The following is a 21,141-nucleotide window of genomic DNA, read 5'->3' on the forward strand; positions in this document are numbered from 1 at the left end:
TGATTTTCTCTCTGAACGCATTTCAAACTTTTCATTATTGAACCTACTGAGCTCCATTGCTCTTCAGAATACATTGTTCCATTCCCTCTTCTTTTTTTCTAGTGGGTTTCAAATAGTCTTGCCTTATTAAAATGTTTTTCCCTTTGTATTTGAATATCTTTCTCCTCATGGCTTTAGAAATTAGTTGTTTCTGCCTTTCTAGCCCGGGCTCCGTCTAGAGCAGCACCTGCCGCACCGCCGAGATGTTGATGCCCAAGAAGAACCGAATTGCCATCTATGAACTCCTTTTTAAGGAGGGAGTGATGGTAGCCAAGAAGGATGTCCACATGCCAAAGCACCCCGAGCTGGCAGACAAGAATGTGCCCAATCTCCATGTCGTGAAGGCCATGCAGTCTCTAAAGTCTCGTGGCTATGTTAAGGAGCAGTTTGCATGGAGGCATTTCTACTGGTACCTCACCAATGAGGGCATTCAGTACCTCCGGGATTACCTTCACCTGCCCCTTGAGATTGTGCCTGCCACACTCCGAAGAAGTCGTCCTGAGACAGGAAGGCCAAGGCCCAAAGGTCTGGAGGGCAAGCGACCTGCCCGGCTTACTCGGGGTGAAGCTGACAGAGACACATACAGACGAAGTGCTGCTCCTCCTGGTGCTGACAAGAAGGCTGAGGCCGGGGCTGGGTCAGCAACAGAATTCCAATTTAGAGGTGGATTTGGTCGTGGACGTGGTCAACCTCCTCAATAGAAACTGTAGAGATATGTTTCATATTCAATAAAATTTGGGAAAAAAAAAGAAATTAGTTGTTTCTAAATTGAATTGTTCAATTTAACCATTATGTGTTTAAAGTTTCCCTCCATGCTGCATAGCCCCACGCATGCATGGTGTCCTGTCCAGCTGACCCATCCGACTCCCTGTGTTCCTCAGTTCTCTGCCCTGGTACCAGCAGTTCAGAAGTTTGCAGCACTGGGGCTTAGTGATTACAAGGGCCTTGACAGCCAACTTGACCACAGATCTTCAGAAGCAAAGCCTGAGAGGAGCTGACAACTTCTGCATCCTGGAGGCAAGGTCTCTAGGACACTAGAAAGAGGGAAGGGGGGTGGTGTGTAAGGGTGGGTTTGTTGTATCCTTGGATCTGCTAGTGCCATCTTGCTGCTGGTAGTATGGGACGTAGAGTAGGAGTACTGAGTGAGCTCAGGGTCAGGGAGCATCAGTGCCCGAGTCTGGGGTTTTTATCTTCTTCAGTATTCTGGGCACCTAGACCATAGGAGACGATGAAATTGTTTTATTTGGCACACAATTCTGCTTTGGAGAGGTTTGAGAACCTATGGGTAATAGGAGAAAATGTCTAGTCTGCCATCTTGTTGCTCATGTTCCCCCAGAGAAGGAAGTTTCAGGGCAAGAAATCGGATGAGACATGGTGACCAAGTCTAGAAGGTAGGAAGGAGAGCCAAGGGAGGAAGAGTCCCATAAGCAAATGATACAAAGCCAGTGTAATGAGGGCTAAGGAGAGCACCTAACTGGGAAGATGCAGGTGAGAGAGAGGTCACTTCTCACTTCTCCCATCTCCAACCACGGTACACGTCTTGTTGGTCATGTGATCTAGAAGACCATGTAATGGCTTCCTAATTGGTCTTCCTTCCTTCTTTCCAGTTGAGGCAATTATCCACATAACTGCAACAGGATTTTCCTTGCACTGAATTTATGATTTAGTGATATTCAAATTACCAGAGAATCTGTTTTTTAACAATGTTGATATTACCAAGTTTCACAATATAGACATGTCTTTAATTTTACATCAACAATACATGTAAAGCTCTACCAGTTTGAATTCATACCTGTGATTATTAGGTTAGCTTAAAGTGTGCTGGGCTAAATATTATTGGATTCTAGTTGGAGGACTGTTTTTTGGCCTAGGCCAAAAAGACCTAAGGAGTTTGATCAGATGCTGGCAGGGTGTGGTCCATTTTCCCTAAGTACAAACCTTTGAATGTTTTTATGGAAGGAGTTAATTAAATAATTCTCAATTTGAATAAATCAAGGAAACATTTAATGTCCTATATAATAAATTTTGGCTAACCAAAAGCATCTTACTAGGAGAGACACATTTTACCTAAAACACGACCAGATTGTACCTGGATCTATTTTTATATTAGGAAGGCAGAATTTATGATTTCAAAGAGAATCTCATATGTGCCTAAAAGGTCCGGAACCGCAGGATATAAGGAATTCTCTAGGCAGAAGGCAGGAGAACTAAAGCATGTATTTACACTCCACAGTGACAAGCCCACAAACCAGCGTCCCCATTTTGATACTTTCATCAAAAGCTTCCAGGCCCAATAAGTCCGCCTCACAAGGGTAACCAGGAGGCCACAGAGAAGTGAGACGGTATAAGGCAAAATCGTATACATGCTTCCCCTCTACGGTAAGAAGATTACCCACTAGCCTCCAGTCAGCTCTGCTACCAGCAGCTCAGCTTCGGCTGTAGGCATCTCTGGCTCCAACCGGAAAAGGAAAGGAGGATCTTCAAGCTGTCCTCTCCCCTCTTATAGAGTTTTTGACATCATCAAGCGCCGCCTGAACAACCAGGGCCTATTGGTTCTTGACTTGGCCCCTCCCCCTAGCGTAGACCATGTTAACACACCTCCCCTCAGCCAGCCCCATGACTCATCACACAGGAAGTTCTCTGATTCCTGGCATGGTCGCTGGGCTTCCTGCCCCGGAAGAGCAAGCCCCAGTGTCCAGGGAAGCTCAACGAGGTAAGCTGAGTCATTCAAAGAAAACAAAGTCCATTCTGGTTACAATTTTCCAAACAATATCATACAGAATCTCAATTTAAAATTTCAATTATTTAACATTATATTTTACACAAGGGCTATTTATTCCAAGCGTGAGAAACATGGTTCTGGGGATCACTGGACTTCCTAGGCAGGACCAAAGTCCTGAAGAAGAACCCTGTGATAATCCCTAGGGAAGGCTGTACAGACCACAGGACTCCCAGAGGAAGACCAAGCGGTAGCCATCCCTTAATCTGTGGGGATCACAGGGCCTCCTAGGGGTCAGACCCTAATGAAGACCCTTAGGATGGCCCCTTAGGATGGCAGTAAGATCACAAGGCTCCCGAGACAGGGCCGGAAGTCCTAAGTGTTATCCCCTTAAGAAGGCCGTGGAGACCACAGGGTTCCCCAAGGGAATCCAGAGTGGTAGCCCTCTTAACACCACAGTGGGGATCACAGGACACCCCAAGACAAGATCCAGGAGTAAGCCTGGCGAGCTTCCGCTGCCTGTTGCTTCCCTTCACTTGACCCTAGGAAAATCCATGTGATTTGCCCATTCACACCCAAAGAACTCAAGACCAGAGTAGGCAGAGAAAGGCATTTTATTATGCTCCCTGAAAGAACGGGTGTAGTGCTCAGGGGAACACTCACACACTGATACAACTGCAGGAGCAGGGGTAACCATTCCCTCCACTCCTGCTAGAGTCATGGTTAGTTTACAATCTTTGTTTTTTACATAGTTTTCCTAGGTTATACAGTTTATATAAATAGGATAATAAGGATACAGAAGCAAAAGTGAAGTTAATTAGATTTTCCTTGTCTTAGTTTAGGATTAAACTATATTCTTTTACTTCCCCTACTTTCCCTCTTTAACATATGCAAATGATGCAAATCAGTAGGCCTGGATTCTTGACCAAGACCAGACCCTAGATAAGCTTGAACAGGTTCAAGTGGGTTTGGCCTCTCTAATTCCCTAGACTGCCTTCTCAAAAAGTATGCACATGAGTACAAGCCTCTGACCTCTCACCTGACCGACCTTGAGGCCTGGTCTCTGCTAAAGCTGGGGTGGGGGAGGGCGGGGAAGCACACCTTTACTTCTGTGGAAACAAAACTCCTCCTCCCATTTCTTACACAAGCATTTCACATTATGGGATTCACTATTGCCAGCTAATATACTACTAAAGATTTTGAAAGTCACAGTAATCTACCCCAATTATTATACTCAGCAACACCTTGCATATCAAATTTCCCCTTAACTCTCTGTAAGTTTTTCTATTGGCTTTCTCTCAATCTGTCTACTTACACAAAATCAAACTTCCTCAGATCCTCTCAGCATGCTTAAGACCTTCTCTTCAATTTTAAAAAATACATCTTTCTTACGGTTCGAAAACCCGAACTTTCTTATATCTCTCATATTTACCCTCAAGCCTTTATATTTCTTTCCCAATCTCCCAAACCCATTACTCAGACTGCCCAACTTACCTTTACATTTCACCCATATCCCAGACTCTCTTAATTCTACTGAATATTTCCTTCATGACTTTAGCATATAGTGTTCTTAAATTCATTTCCCCCTAGGAGATTTTCTTCATTAACCTAACTATCACAATTACAACCTGTTGCTTGATTAGTTACAATTAGTTACAGTTGTTCTCTAGGAATTCTAAGAGTCTCTCTCATTCTCCCAAAAGGAGATAGAAACCTGCATTGCCTATTGCTAGTCCCAACATGGAAAGAAGTTTGTGGGACAAATGCTTTTTTAAAAAATTCCATTAAGGGTTGTTTTTTCTTTTTTGTAATTACAAAAACTTTTAGGAGGCGTGCAGGGGCTTATGTCCTGTTAAAACAGTAAAAAGAGTGGGGGGTCTGACTTTTCCCAACTCGGTTAACAGCTTGTTGTTGTTTGTCCTTCCTTCTCCAAGAAAACCATGACATCAGGGAGGTGATGCCATGACACACAAGTGACATGGATTTAAGTGAGGGAGGGCTGTGAAAAGTCATGAGGCTCACTTTCTCCTTCGGAGCCCCCACGTCTGGCAGCCAGAGAGAGATCACAAAAAGCTTGGCTGCCCAATTAACAATAGAAATCTGTTACGTTGCCTACAGGGATCAGCTGAAAGCAGTTTTCCAAATCAAGAATACTGGCTTACTTTTATACCTGGACAGAGTTAATATTTTGTAATTTATAGATTGAGAGAGTTGTATTTTTCCATTCTTACCAAAATTTATATACAATCAGCATTCACAATGGTAATATACATTTTAAACATTGATTGCTGGAATTCAAAGTGTGTCTTAAAGGGCAAAAGCTTATTTTTCCCATTGTAAACACATTTCCCTGATGTCAGACATTAGGTGAGCTCCCTGGATTTAAATTGAACATAAATATACAAACTTTAGCAATTAAACCTAGAGTAATTATTCACTAGTAAAACTGGTGAAAGGATCACCAGGAGAAAGGCTGGGGCCAGAATCTTGGGGTCTGACCTTTTCCAAGTCCTGCCCCTCCCTTCCTTTCTCTTCTCTCAATAGACATACTGCACCTCCCAAGGTATCCATTATAGACATTTTTTTTAAACAAACAGTAGGCTGAAGGGGTCTAGCCTTACATATGGTTTAGTATTTTTGCATGGCCCATAGTAAAAATGATGAGACTTCTTGTTCTCCTCTTGTATTGTTTCTTAAAACTTCTTTAATCCTCCAGGGGGAGAGATCAGAAGATGAGAAAGGTTTGCATCATCTAATCAAAATCACATTGGACTGCTTAGACATAGGGGAAAAGTTTCTTAGTAAATCTTTCAGTTTTATTTCAATTTAGCTGAAATTCCCTCTGGAGCAAGGGGCCACATAGCTTAGGGCAAGTGGGAGGCTGTCAATTAATCTCAATTAAGACTAAACATTGAAAGGACAGGGCACAAGAGTAAGGGTTAGGATTAGGGGTCGTCTTTCCTCTTAGCTACAAAACATTAAAGGTGAAGGTCATAAAAATGAGTGTGAATCTCGTATAATTTACAGCAAAATTTCCAAGTTCAAAATATACACCAATTCAAAAGTTACTCCTAAATCGATTCTTACTCCTCATTAATTTGCAAAACTCCCAAGTATAATTTCTAACACCCTCACAAGTTTTTTTTCTCTTATCAATTCAATACTTACATTTCCAAAGTCGATCAGTTCAGGGAAGTGAAGTCAAAGGAAAGATCTTTTTGAAAGCTCCAACCTTCCCAGAGTGGTTAACAAGGGTGTGCACAATGACATTGACACAGGTTCAGAGAGCCAGACAGAGGATTGCTGGGCAGAGTTAAGGACCTTATGAGTGGACCAAGTCAGCCTGGACTTTGAGATTTCCTCCAACAGTCTTCAAGAATTCAGTAATTACAAATCTAGTTGCAAATACAGTGTCACCTCTCAAATTAAGACACTGTTTGAAACCTTTAATAAAGAAACTACTGGCAGTGGAAATTGCCCCTCTGCCCTTCATCCAGACATTCAACAATCTCCTTTCCTTCCTGTCCGTAGGACTTCTGCAGCACTCCTCACCATGTCCCAGCCAGGCCTGCCAAGGAGTTCAGTGGACATCTGACTGGATGGCTCCAAGTGCTGGGGCCTAGACCTACATAGATAGATTTTGGAATCTGGGGAACAGCCTGCCCAGGCAAGGCCTATCCCTGGCTTTCAGGGCTGCTTCCTCTCCTTCTGGTTGGATCCCCATCCAAAGATCAGCAGCAGAAGCCACAAGAAGAGCAAGTTAGCTCTCTGCTGCCTGCCCTGGATGTGTGTGCGTGTGCATGTGCGTGTTGAGATTCAGTATGTCTGTTGGGTGGGAAAGCCTTTTTTTCTTCCCTTCTTTCTTTTCCTCCTTCTTGCTCATTCTCTTTCCTCCTCTCCTTCCTGCCAGCCTACCTGGTGAAGGAGGACAGGGTTGGGTAGGGGGCCAGGAAGTCATGAATTACCCCAGGGGTCTTCTTTCCTTTCCATTCTCCTGTGTGTCCCATTAATATTCCTTGAGCCCAGGCTAGGCCTGGGAATGTTGGGCTAAGTCACAGGGAGGGGAGAAATTTCTAAGGACTGTAATTAGAGAATATTGGGAGAGAACTCACATTCAGGCTTTCAGTGGGAAATTAAGATCATTTTCTTTTTGGGTCCCGACACTAGCCAAGTTGGGACACCAGAAAAAAAAAAGTTATAAAAAGCCAGCAGCTTTTAGAACTGATAAGGAGTCAGAGCCAAAGAAGCCCAGGGGAAGCGAGGGTTGATAGGAAAAAGCTGAGGGTTATGAATTAGGGTTTAATTAGATCCTAAAGGTTACAAATCTGTATCTTAGTTTTGTATCAAATCAATGTATCTGATATCAAGCAAAGTGATTTAAAGCTGCAGAAATAAGGGGTGGGGTTCTTCTTGTGATAATGGGATGATCACTTTAGGGGTTCAGTGGACTGTTTAAATTTCATTAAATTGTTAAACATTGAACTTAACTTCTAGTTTTTAAGGTACAGAGAAGCTGCATGAAGTTAGTGAGTATAATTTGTTTTATTTATTTGAAATATAAAGGAATAGTTTAGATGGGGTGGGGTGCTTTCCAGCAGCAAACAGTTGTACCCTTAACCACTGCCTTCCCCATTCTTCATTCAGGCAGTTGACTGTGTTAGAGAATACAAGGAAATTTTGATGTTTCCTTAAGTGTCAGGAACTGAAACTAAAAATGTGTAACCTGATTGGAAAATCAATAGACAAAAGTTATGAAAGTTTTACCGGATCTGAGTACTGACTATGGTAAAGATATTGATTTGTGCAATTAATTATTGAGCTTCCCCTGGGCCAGAGGCAATAGTTAGCTCCGAAGAAGCTAAATAAAACGTATTTAAAAGAATATATAAATACCTGGATCTAATTAAAATGTTTACATATTGTTATTTGGAAATGACTGATAACTTTGAAGGTGGTTTTTAAAATACCGAAAGTAACAGGATCAGTAATTTCTATATGGGATAATCTGGAAATGTACTTTATGTCATCTTATTTCTAAATTATGTTCTCTTAGGTTGTAAAATTTGAGCGACCACTGTTAGGTAGGAAGGGTGTTAAAGCAATTTTTGAATTGATCTTTTAAAAGGGTGGGATAAAAATGTGATAACTTAAAATTGTTATATTTGTTTATAAACAAGGTAAAATATTATAGCAGGCTTTCCATTTGAAACCTTGGATTTATTTATTTATTTTTTTGTGAAAACCTGTACGGTGGTTTAGGGTGATAGTTTCCACGTCTTGTTGATGAGATGAATGACTCCCTGTGTATGGAGACTTAGAAATGCATTCACCTAAATTGATAATGAGTTGTTTCAAGTTTTAAATATATATATATATATATATACGTATATATATATATATATATATACGTATGTATATATACGTATGTATTCAGATACACTACAGAAAAAGTAATTTATTTTACCTAAATGTTAAGAATTGTACTGTCAGGGGTGGAGCCAAGATGGTGGTTGGAAAGCAGGGACTTGCCTGAAGCTCTCCCCCAGGACCCTCCAAACACCTATAAAAATGGCTTTGAACAAATTATAGAACTGTAGAACCCATGAAATAGCAGAGGGAAGCAGGACTCCAGCCCAGGACTGCCTAGACAGTCACTGGGTAAGGTCTATTGCATGAAGCTGGGAGCGGAGCTGAGCAGAGCCCAGCGTGGGCCCTGCCCAGACCAACCAGACTAGGAGCCAGGCGGAACAGGCCTTAGAGCCCTGAATCAGTGAGCTGGGGCAGTTACCAGACTTCTCAACCCCAAAACGCCAAAGACAACAGAGAAGGTTAGTGGGAAAAACTACGGGGACTGAGTGAAAGGTTCCCAGTTGGCCACCGCCCCAGGGGCAGCGGAGGTGGTGAAGCTCTGAGGCTGCTTACAGAGCTACAGCTGAAGTTGCTTCCAGCCCCAGGCCCACCTGGTGGGGGGAATTAAGCCGTGGATCAGAGCAGGAGTGCAGAGCCTGCTTGAATCTGAGTCACCCTCTGGGTTGGCAGCTCTTGGGGGGAGGAGGAGCACTGGTGTGGCAGAGCTTGCTGTGTAGAAGTAGCTCTGAAAATAGCAGCACAGCCCCTCAAGCTTGGGACAAAGTACAGCCAGAAGAAGTCAACAAAGTCAAAGAGCCTATATCAAAAGCCTCCAAGAAAAACATGAACTGGTCCCAGGCCATGGAAGAGCTCAAAAAGGATTTGGAAAAGCAAATTAGAGAAGTAGAGGAAAAATTGGGAAGAGAAATAAGAGTGATGTGAGAAAACCATGAAAAACAACTCAATGACTTGACGAAGGAGAACCAAAAAATACTGAAGAAAATAACACCTTAAAAAATAGACTAACTCAAATGGCAAAAGAGATCCAAAAAGCCAATGAGGAGAAGAATGCCTTGAAAGGCAGAATTAACCAAATGGAAAAGGAGGTCCAAAAGTCCACTGAAGAAAATACTACCTTAAAAATGAGATCGGAGCAAGTGGAAGCTAGCGACTTTATGAGAAATCAAGATATTATAAAACATATCCAAAGGAATGAAAAAGTGGAAGACAATGTGAAATATCTCATTGGAAAAATGACTGACCTGGAAAATAGATCCAGGAGAGATAATTTACAAATTATTCACTACCTGAAAGCCATGATCAAAAAAAGAGCCTAGATATCATCTTTCAAGAAATTATCAAGGATAACTGCCCTGATATTCTAGAGCCAGAGGGTAAAATAGAAATTGAAAGAATCTACCAATCACCTCCTGAAAAAGATCCCAAAAAGAAAACTCCTAGGAATATTGTTGCCAAATTCCAGAGCTCCCAGATCAAGAAAATACTGCAAGCAGCCAGAAAGAAACAATTTGAGTATTGTGGAAACACAATCAGGATAACACAAGATCTAGCAGCTTCTACATTAAGGGATTGAAGGGCTTGGAATATGATATTCTGGAGGTCAATGGAGCTAGGATTAAAACCAAGAATCACCTACCCAGCAAAACTGAGTATCATGCTCCAAGGCAAAATATGGATTTTCAACAAAATAGAGGACGTTCAAGTTTTCTCAGCGAAAAGACCAGAGCTGAATAGAATATTTGACATTCAATCAAGAGAAGCATGAAAAGGTAATCAAGAAAGGGAAATCATAAGGGGCTTTCTAAAGTTGAACTGTTTTGTTTACATTCCTACATGGAAAGATGATGTGTATAATTCATGAGACCTCAGCATTAGAGTAGCTGAAGGGAATATACATACATACATATATAGACAGACAGATGGCACAGGGTGAGTTGAATATGAAGGGATGATATCGAAAAAATAAAATGAAATTAATGGATGAGAGAGGAACATATTGAGAGAGGGAGAAAGGGAGAGATAGAATGGGGTAAATTATCTTGCATGAAAGTGGCAAGAGAAAGCAGTTCTGTTAGGAGGGAAGAGGGGGCAAGTGAGGGGGAATGAGTGAATCTTCCTCTTATCAGATTTGACCTGAGGAGGGAATAACATACACACTCAATTGGGTATCTTACCCCACAGGAAAGAAGGAGGAAGGAGATAAAAAAGGGGGGGGGGGACAATAGAAGGGAGGGCAGATAGGGGGAGGAGGTAATCAAAAGCAAACACTTTTGAAAAGGGACGGGGTCAAGGGAGAAAATTGAATAAAGGGGGATAGGATAAGAAGGAGCAAAATATAGTTAGTCTTTCACAACATGAGTATTGTGGAAGGGTTTTGCATAATGATACACATGTGGCTTATGTTGAATTGCTTGCCTTCTTAGGGAGGGTGGGTGGGGAGGGAAGAGGGGAGAGAATTTGGAACTCAAAGTTTTAAAAACAGATGTTCAAAAAAAAAGTTTTTGCATGCAACTAGGAAATAAGATATACAGGGAATGGGGCATTAAATCTATCTTGCCCTACAAGAAAGTAAGGGAAAAGGGGATGGTGGGGAGTTGGGTGACAGAAGGGAGGGTTGACTAGGGAAAGGGGCAATCAGAATATATGCAATCTTGGAACTGGGGGTGGGGAGGGTAGTAATGGGGAGAAAATTTGTAATTCAAACTCTTGTGAAAATTAATGCTGAAAACTAAAAATATTAAATAATAAAACAAAAACAAAAAAAGAGAACAGATAGACATCAAAATAATAAATCAAGGCCTGATTTGTAGTATTTGATGATTGCTGAGGTGTAAATCCTCACACTGAAAATTTAACAATTAGTTCTTGAGAGTCTGTCTGAGCTGGCTCCAGCACAGCCCTGTTTGTATCTGTCCCACCTGAGCAAAATGGAATGTACTTTTTCTCTGAAAATTACTTTTGTGATGAAAAGACTTCAGTTTATTAATTTAGATTAAACATATTTCCCCTTGCAAAAAAACAGGAGGGATTGTAAGAAATGAACTGAGCTTTTGTTTCCACAGAAAATGTTGTATTTGTTGGGGAAAGCAGGAAAAAGAATGGATTAAAGTCTTGGAAATGCTGATTAACTCTCCACTCTGCAAGGATCTGGGCATCTGCTTATTCACATATCTATTGGTGAACAACTCCTATTTTGTATTTTAGATAGAATCCATAATTTCAAAGGCCAAAGGAGAATTTCATCACTCTTATGTTAATGGTGCAGGAAGCTTAAAACATCTTGGGTTTGGCCTGTAATCAATTAAGGGAATTCCTTCAGGTGTGTAGACTCAATGGGGGCTAGGTTTAGTGAACCTTGAAATGCTGACCAATGGGGTTCAAGGCACGAAATTTGAATCTGGATGAATTATAAAATAACTTTGTACCTAGTTTAAGTGTGCTTGAGCTGGGCCATTTGTAATAGCAATTAAGGTGGGACTTTTTGCTGTTGACCTTTAATGATTCTGGCTTTTGTTTGAATGGGGCAGACAAAGTGGGATGTTTTTGTGTTTCTCAGCACTGAGACAATTGAGAGTCATTGATTTGTATCTGATGTGATATTGGGGGTGGGGAACTTTTCCACGCCCAGCCTCGGTGAGTTTGGGGTCCTGAACAGGATATATAGGTGCAGAGGTTGGTGTTCTCCCTCAGAGCTCTGCACCACAGCAGTAGTGGTGAGTGACTCTTGACTCTGAGCTGTTGTGAGCTCCCAGGCTGAACACTCAGATGTTGATAACTATGAATTGGATTTGGTCTGTAATTCAGGGTGCTGGTTTTTTCCCCTGAACTCAGTAAATGATATTTGTATTCTGGATTAAAGTAAGATTGTTAGCCCCTTAACATTGCTTTCCTTAGTAAAGGAGATGAAAAAGACCTGGGCTTACAGCGTTCTGTGAGCTGGTTGCTGTTGGCGTTACACCCCCATAGCAGCTGCTAGCCAGATTGTTGAAACAAATGGCGCCATGAACAGGATCTGCATTTTAAAAGGAAAGTATGGTATTTTGGGGTACTGGGGTGGCTGAATGTTTCCCAGTTTTTGGATTGCTCTTTGTACTTGTGGTGGCTATGGTTCTGTGGAGCCCCAGAGGCCTGAAGGAGAACAAGCAATTGGCAAAGTCAGTTTCCCAGGAGCCCAGAGCAGGGGCTCTGGGAGATAACCTCTCCTTCACTCTCCCTACCCCACTAGCACTCTGGAGGCAAGAGGCCAAGGCAGAGGCTGTGGGTGGAGAACAAGCTGAAGCATGGGGGAGGGTTGGGTGGCCTGAGCAAGGACTTGAGCTGATGAGCCTGGCTCTGGAGGACTGTGCTGAAAGGGTGAATGTTTTGAGATAATATCGTATGTGGAGTTTTGGAATAGGAGCAGAGAAGTGCCTTCTGACAGACTTCAGAGAAAAATCAGAGAATGTTGTTCCTGAAGATTTGGCAGGAACAGCTGGTGAGGAGAAGGAGAAGGGGTGGTGGTGGCAACAGCAGCTGAAGCGGCGGCAGCGGTGGTGGTGGCAGCAGGGGCAGCAGCAGATGCTACTGAAAGCAGCACTGACCCTCGTGCAGACTGGAGAGTGTTGAGCAAGGGCTTGAAGCCAGTAGGTAATCTTTTTACTGGAGGGCCATAGCATTGGGGCAAAGCACCAGTATGGCTTGGCTTGCTGTCATAATATTTTTCTGTAACCTCCTGGTCACTATTGTGAGATGGACATATTGGTTTTGGAAGGTTCTTGCCAGGGTGTCGAACTGGGGACACTGGTCCATGGGTCTGCTATTTTGGAGCTTGAATAAATGCTTTAATTCCTCTGCCTTATACTTTGAGAATTCCTTATATCCTGCGATTCTAGACCATTCAGGCGTATTCATGATTTTCTTTGAGATCATGAATTCTGCCTTAATGATATACCATTTTTCAGCAGGGGCAGAGGCCAAGTCACTGTCAGATAATGACGTGAAATAAAAATCCTTTTTTGTTCCAAATTCATTCTTGGACAAGTGAAATCTTTTGATAAGGTGATTATTTCTAACACATGCTCATGGAACCTAAACCAGACTTGGTAGCCCTGGCTCCTCAGCTCCAAAGCTGGCCCAGCTAAATGAGGTCAGACCCTCAGCATACCCTCACTGCTTCCTGGCCATAGGACTGTGGCAGGAGCTGGGTTCAGCTGCCCTGCTGTTCTCTAACACTCCACCCCCTTGCTTTGGGGCACTGGCACCCACATTGAAACCGTTTTATCGGCAGCTGCTACAGAACAAGGATGACCCCCAATGCCATGGTAAGGTATGCATGAGCCTTGGAATAGGTAACAGCTGCCAAACACAGCCCACACACACCCCTGCCAGCCCTTCCTAACAATCTTCCCATTGCTTGGGCTGAGAGGGGCACCGAGGCTGCTTCCTCGCCTCCTCTGCCCCTTCTCTGTCCTCTAGACGAGGGGTGGGGAGAATTGTGATGAGAGTCCCGGCAGTGTGTGGCAGCTCCCGGAAGCAAACTCTGACTTCTGTCTTGGATAGTGGTAAGACTGAAACCTGGAAAGGATAGGGGTTCATGAGGGTGGTGGAAGCATCCCATGGTCTTGGTGGGGAGAAATTTGAGGACTATAGATGGGCTTCTGTGTGAGGGTGGGTGCGTGCATGTGGGTGCTGGAGGAGAGAGCGAGGCTGGTGGCCTTCTACAGCCCTCTGTCACTCAAATCAAAGTTAACTGCAAGTCATGTCATTTCCCTGATGTCATGGTCCTCTTTGAGAATGAAGGACAAACAACCTGTGAGGCCCCAGCCCCCTGCCTCTGCCTCCTCTCTGCTCCATTTGGGTGGCTGAAGGCTGCCTCCTTAACTTCGAGTTTACTGGCTAGATTTCTCTCTCAAAAACCTATAATAATAAAAAATAATAAAATCTATAATAATTTCTAACAACTAAGTGATATGTTTTAAAGAGTATTATGTGAAAAGTCTGTGAGCAGCTGGCAGGTACACGGCATTCTGGGGGTGAAATGTTTAATGTGGTCACTTAAAAGAGAACAAATTTAAAGAAAAGTTCTGGTTTGTTTTCTGAATGGCTGAAATAAAGTCTTATCTGGGTGAAAACATGAAGAGGATTCTAAAGAGATATTCATTGGAATCTGGACTGTGGAGGATTGTAGGAGATGGTCCCCAGCCAAGTGAAGGACAAAAAAATCCTTTTTTTCTTTTTTTCCAAATTCACTTGATATTTGTGGGGTTGAGGTCACTCTGGAGATGATGTGTCATAGCCAAAACAGCCATGCTTTTGCTTTATGATTGCTTTCATTTGTCTATGACATATATTCCTTAATTATAAAATTAATTATCTAGAAATTAATTATGATGAAAGGCAATTTGGTGGTGCGGTGGAGAGAGCACTGGGCTTGATATCAGGAAGATACCATCTTCGTAAGTTCAAATCTAGTCTCAGAAAGTTACTAGCTGTGTGACCCTGGACAAGTCACTTAGCTCTGCTTGCCTCAGTTTACTAATTTGCAAAATGAACTAGAGAAGGAAATGGCAACCCACTCTAGTATCTTTGTCAAGGAAAACCCCAAATGGTTTATAAAGTCTTGAACATGACTGAACAACAACCATGATGGAGGGGGTGGGGGCTCCTTCATTGCTTTAAAAAAAAGCAATATTCAATGAACTTGGGGTTGTTTGACCTAATTGATCAGAAAAAAATGTTGCTAGTTTCCTTATAAGAAATAAATGACATAAACACATAAAGAATTGTAGAAACTTGGTAGAACAAGAGCCAAGAGGATAAGTAAAAGAGACGCTGGCCAGATTTGAGAATATGAGAGAAACGATTCATGGAGGACTCCTATTCAAGCAGCATTAGTCAGTTCATTATGATTTTATGATGGGTAATGACTGACTAGATGAATATATCACAATCATTACCAATCACCAAATACTAGGTCTAAGAATAAGCTGTGTGTTAATCCATACTTTTTATAAGTCACATTGGAATATAGATTCTAGGCCTGGAACTTTAATGCAGTGTTCATTACTTGTTTACCAGCTGTGGAACTCACTTGCACAACCACAAGAACACCAACAAAGATATCTCCATCCTGTTTTGCTCAAATTCCATGCCTGAGCCAAGCAGGGGTGGTGCCATGGTACAGAAAGGTCTGTTCCCCCCTCCCGTACGTTCTTACGGTGTATGTATAGTTTGTACCATCTCCTGCCTAAGCTGAAGAGGAGCCCATCTATCTTATGATCACCTAGTCAGTGGAGATATTCCTTGCTTCACCCAACTCATGACCCTTCTGACCCATCATTTTTGCTTCTTTTAGCTTAAGAGTCATGTCAACCAATGGAATTCTGTATTTTGTATTGCTGCTGTAGAATGTCCAGATAACAAATCTGGTATCAAACCCTATAAAAACCAGGTCCCAGAAGAACGGTGAATATCAGATCCTGAGGAAGATATGAGGTCCACTTATCAGAGGGGACCATGGGCCCTTTAATAAATTGCCGTTGGCTCAGAGCTCTGCCTTTGTCTCTTTTCTTGTAGGTTGAACAATTTTAATCCCCACAAATACCCTAATACTTGGAAGGGGTCATCTCTATTTCCAACCTGCTTTGTCTACAGCATGTGTGTGGCCAATGAACTTGAACTCTGGTCTTCCATTTCATTTTCTTTTATTTCTGTCATAAACACAGTATTCACTTTATCAGAGATTCTGATATTTGGGACTACTTGTCCATCCTGGGCATAAAATCACTATTTCATTTTTCATCACTGTGATTTCTTCCTTAAAACACCTAATTTTGGGTCTCTTTGGAATCCACATTTCACCTTTCACTTCCTTTAGTCTATTGTTTGACTTCTGAATAACTGAGGAATTTACTGCTCTTTTACACTTTTTGAGATTCCCAAGAATTTCTAAATCTCTCTCTTGTCAAGGCTTTTTGGCCTCACTCTTCTTTACTGCATAGTAGTCTCAGTGTGGGTTCTCACTAAAGGCAGGCAGTCCTTTTGTTGATGGATAAGTGCTCTCTAATTGGTTCCCTAAGTCACGCCCAACAGAAGCTCTTCCAAACCTCCTTCCTTCTCATGGCCCCCACATCCTCCCCTTCACCAGCATGGCATGGGGCTGTGAATTCCAAATCTCAAGGAAGTTCACCTCAGCCATCGCCTATTTCTCACCTGGCTCTGCTTCTGAGGACTTCTCTGTCTGACTTCTCCCCCAGGCCCCTGAATTGGGCACTTTCTTCTCTTGTGTGTTCTCTTCTTTTGTTAATTGCTAGTACCTTGAGGTTAAGGGAAAACCTGGAATCTACCAAGGCAAGCCTTTCCAAAGAAAACATCTTACTTATTCATGTGTTTGTGCATTTTTGTATGTTAATTTAGGAATGATTTTTTTTCAGTAATATATAGAATGAAGAAGAGAAGTTGGTAAGTGAGAAAAACAATATAAATGGCTAACGGACTGCCAGCATCATGGTGGGGGGGCAGTGTGATTGGGTGAACACCTGAAATGTGGGTTGGGAATGCCCCTCTTTTCGTCTTGAAAATGCTGATACTTTCCATCTGCACCTTGCAGAAATAACTAATGACAGATAATGAATTCCCTCTAATTGTACAAAACATCCAGAGATAATATTTCCAGGAATGACATGATTCTGAATGGTAAATATAACAACAAATGTCCTAGAATTGAATCAGGAAACTTAAAGGCATATTTGCAGCTGGTGCTGAGATAATTTCTTTTGAATTGAAGTATATGGGAGCACCACACTTTTAAACTTAGCTCAGAGTTTTTATTCCATTAAAAGTGGTTGATAGGAAAACTGAACTTTTGCATTTAGCTGAGAGAGGAACACTGAATTTATTAACTCGTGAGCTTCTTTACCCATGGATTGTTATTGTTGGTCCTTTGTTCTCAAAGAGAACCAATGACATCAGGGATGTGATGTCTTGACTCGCAAGAGAACTGGATTTAAGTGAAGCAGAGCTGCCCAAAGTCACCAGCCTCACTCTCTACTCCAGAGTTATTGGAGTCCAGTGGCAAGACATAGCTCAAGACAACTAGTGATGGCCCCTCATTTCTACCTAATCTATAAACATATCCACAACTGATGGATTTTAGGGTCCCAAAATCATGGTTCCACCATTGTTAGCAAAAACAGATGACAAAATTATAAGATTTTACAAACTAATTTGTAGTCCAGTTTGGTGTCACTTTTGGCCGTTACCTCTCCATTTGTCAAGGAAGTCAGATGTTTGCTGCTCAGTGAACTTTCTGAACTCCCTTGGTCTCCTCTGTTGGGATAATTTACATTGCTTATACTTTTCACTCAGAAATTGTATTCTAAGAAGAGAAAATGAGCTGGCCACATGGTAAGGAAGAGGGCTGCTAGGTGGACAGCCAGAACATTCTGGAAGTCCCCTTGAGATGTCAGGGGAAAGTAAGGAAGGACTCCATCATACTGGATGGATCCTCTGTGGTGAACTTATGTGAGGACATAGGCAAGAGTCACACAGGATGGAGAGAGAGACATGGGTGATTTGAGATCTATATTGCTAGAAGGAGTTTCCACATCGAAGAGATCACTGATCTGGTCACTGGGGTATTTGAGTGAGTCACTGTGTATGGTGATTTCTTGGTTTTGCTGACTTCAATCTGTCTCAGTTCCTTTATGTATTCTCATGGTTCTCTGAATTCTTCTTATCCACTGTTTCTTATGGCATAATAATATTCCAATACATTCATGTCCACGATTTGTTTAGACCTTCTACAGTTGATGAGCATCTAGTTTGTTTCTCTTTTGCATCTACTTCATTTTTGCTCCCCGCAAAAAAAACAAAAAAAAAACACTGCAACAAATATTTTAGTGTAGATAGAACCTTTATTTCCCTGACTTCCTGAGAGTTTATGCCTTGCGGTGGCATCTCTGTGTCATAAACTATGGGAATTTGATCACCTTTTAATAAATCAGAATTCCCAATGACTTTCCAGACTAGTTGGACCCTCAATATTGAAACCTTCCATCCTTAAAAGCATGGTTTTTTTTGGCCAAAACAGTTTTGGGGACTGAAAAATATCCTCCTCTTTCCACAGTGTGGGAAATGAAATAAGGTGGGTATGACCAGGTGGGTGGGGGTGGGGTAATTTGTTAACTCTTCTGGTTGCAGGTGCATTGTCCCATTGGGAGAAATAGCTTTCATCAGAGGATTGTGGGAGAGTCCAATTAAAGACTGTGGATGCCATTGTCACAGGCATCAGAAACATCTCACCAGTGTTGAACAGGAAATTCTTCATTTGGGTTTTTCCACCCTGGTTAATAGGCAAAACTCTAGGCAAAGAGAATTAGAAAGATTTTATTATAAATAGGTCAAAGTAGCAACGGGTTGATGGATGGATGGCTGAAGATACCATGGCTTCAAGGCGGGGACAGCTTCTATAGGTAACTTTAAGCCCATTCAGACAGGGCCACCTCAGCAGAAGAGGTAGGACCCCTGGCATCTCAGTTCTTCCCCAAAGCAGCAAGAATGTAGCAATCTGCAGGTAAGGATACCTGACAGGGCAGGTAATGCAAAAAGCTTCAGACTGTGGTCTCTTCCCCAGCAGAGCTTCCCCCCAACACTGACTGATAAGCAGGGCTGGGAACAGTGGGATACTGAGTCAACATCACTTTGAATAATTCTCCCATGTGGTGCTAGCCATACATACAGAACTGAAAGAACAACAAAACAAAATGTGTGTGGTTCAGCACCATGCACCTTTATTCAATTCTAGGACATCTGTTGTTATATCTACCAGCCAGAATCATGCCATTCCTGAAAATATCATCTCTGGGTGTTATTGTACAATTAGCCGAAATTCGTCCTAATCTGCTGCTGATTCTGCCAACTCAGTGACTATGAACTAGGGAACTTAAACTCACAACAGGGAACAAGTGTCACAAACCATAATCTCATGTTTCCACCACAGCATAAAGTTGAATAAACTGAGATACAGAGGCCCGATGTCAGGCAAGCTTTTGTAAAATGGGCCCCATAAGCAAACTAAGGCATGTGACACCTCCAGCCACTTAGACGGTGCACTATGTCCTCATTTTAGAGAGGAGATGTCCAGATCAGCAAAATGACCAAGAACACAGCACAGGTAGGGATAATGAAACAAAGGACCAAAGTAATGCAAGTCATGGTGATCTTCCTTGTAACCTGGTAACCCACTCCCAAGGTTCAGTTAATCACAACATTCCTCCTGAGTTCCAGTTGTCCCATGCAGCTGTCTGCTCCCTGGTGACATCTTCCTCTGGACATCCCAGAATGGGCCTGCTCCTCCTGGGGCAGCTGTGGAGAGATCTCTTTCCAGTGGATTTGCTTCTCTGGCCCCCAAGTCTCCTGCAGAGTCCTAGGCAATTCTAGGAAAATCTTTTGCAAAACAGATCTCAGCACCTAGATTTGCTGTTTCCAATCACTAGGTCGTATGGTGAAAACCAGCTCAAGCCTCATGATTCTGGGCATGGTAACAATAGAGCCAAAAGAACATCAAATTTAAGAATTCATAGTTCATTTGAAACTTTAGAAAACTTCAGCTCTGCAGTCAGGCAGTAACAATGTCATGAAACTTATCTGAAAACGTAAGGTCCGGAAGTCGCCTGGCAAGGGAATCCTGTACCTCCCCCATAACCATGGGACGTTCTTTCTAATGCCCAAAGGAAGAGGCCAAGTGTCTCCATATTGATTACAGGGAGTAGTTTGATCAATCATTAGGAATACTTACAAATAGCTGCAATCTGCAGTGTGGGGCAACAGCCAGACAGTTCTGTGGATCCCTGCTGAAGAACCCGCAAATCCCCACGGTCATTATAAAAAAAAAGACAAAGGCAGAAGGAGCTAGAGAGCGCATCACCATTGATTGGTGGATATTTTTGGTTTTCTGCTTCATAATGGGCTTGAGAGCTCAGCCAATGTTATTCCCAAACATTAGCTTGTTTATTGATCATGTCTGGGTCACAAATATAGTATCTTAAGTTTTGACTCAGCTTAAGTTATGATTTAATATCTCAGTTATGATTTGTAAACAGGTCACCATGTTCAGCCTTCTACCTTTCACAAAGTTTAAGTTTTTTATGGCTTTTCACTTATTACTGTGTTTTAGGGCTTTTCCCAATTTGAAACCTACAGAAAACCAGGTTTATTACAAGAGAAATGAACATGCGTGTGGAACCCAAAGGGTTCATGATTCATACAGAAGTTTTCTTATTAATGACAGCAAGATGAAGGAAGGAAGTGATATCAGGAAGGGGCATGGCATGGGAGGGGAAAGGTGGGAAAAGGACAAAACCCCTCCTGAAGGGGAGGAGCAAGGAGATGGCAAAAGCTGCATTCTTTTTCCTTGGGAACTGAAGATAGGATGGTCTGCTCATCTGCAAAGGAACCCCGCTGCACAAGCATTTTCCCAGCCAGGCAAGGACTGGTGCCTGTTTTGCTTCCCAAGGACACACAGGGAGTCCAACAACCTATGTTAGCTGGGGGTGGGGGTGGGGGTGGGGAATGGCTTCATCCTTGACATATCCAGGGCCTCCTACATGCTCTGGGTTCGGCAACTGAAACAGACAAGTACAAGGGACCCCTTAACAGTTCTTAACAGTCAAAACATACCACTTGCTGTAGCCAGAATGGACTTTGTTTTCTTTGAATGATTCAGCTTGCCTCATTGAGCTTCCCTGGACGCTGGGGCTTGCTCTTCCGGGGCAGGAGGCCCAGCGACCATGCCAGGGATCAGAGAGCTTCCTGTGTGATGAGTCGTGGGGCTGGCTGAGGGAGGTGTGTTAACGTGGTCTATGCTAGGGGGAGGGGCCAAGTCAAGAACCAATCGGCCCTGGTCGTTCAGGCGGCGCTTGATGATGTCAAAAACTCTATAAGAGGGGAGAGGACAGCTTGAAGATCCTCCTTTCCTTTACCGGTTGGAGCCAGAGACGCCTACAGCCGAAGCTGAGCTGCCGGTAGCAGAGCTG

General features: G+C 42.6%; 1 protein-coding gene across 1 annotated transcript; it reads left to right on the top strand.

Annotated features, from left to right (window-relative positions):
• Positions 1 to 209: 209 nt before the first annotated feature.
• LOC118848148 (40S ribosomal protein S10-like) lies at positions 210 to 785 on the top strand. The gene has a single exon (XM_036756921.1). The coding sequence runs from the start codon at positions 243 to 245 to the stop codon at positions 738 to 740; it is 498 nt and encodes a 165-aa protein (XP_036612816.1). The 5' UTR covers positions 210 to 242; the 3' UTR covers positions 741 to 785.
• Positions 786 to 21,141: the final 20,356 nt, after the last annotated feature.

This window comes from Trichosurus vulpecula, chromosome 4, assembly GCF_011100635.1.
Source record: "Trichosurus vulpecula isolate mTriVul1 chromosome 4, mTriVul1.pri, whole genome shotgun sequence".
NCBI lineage: Eukaryota > Metazoa > Chordata > Mammalia > Diprotodontia > Phalangeridae > Trichosurus > Trichosurus vulpecula.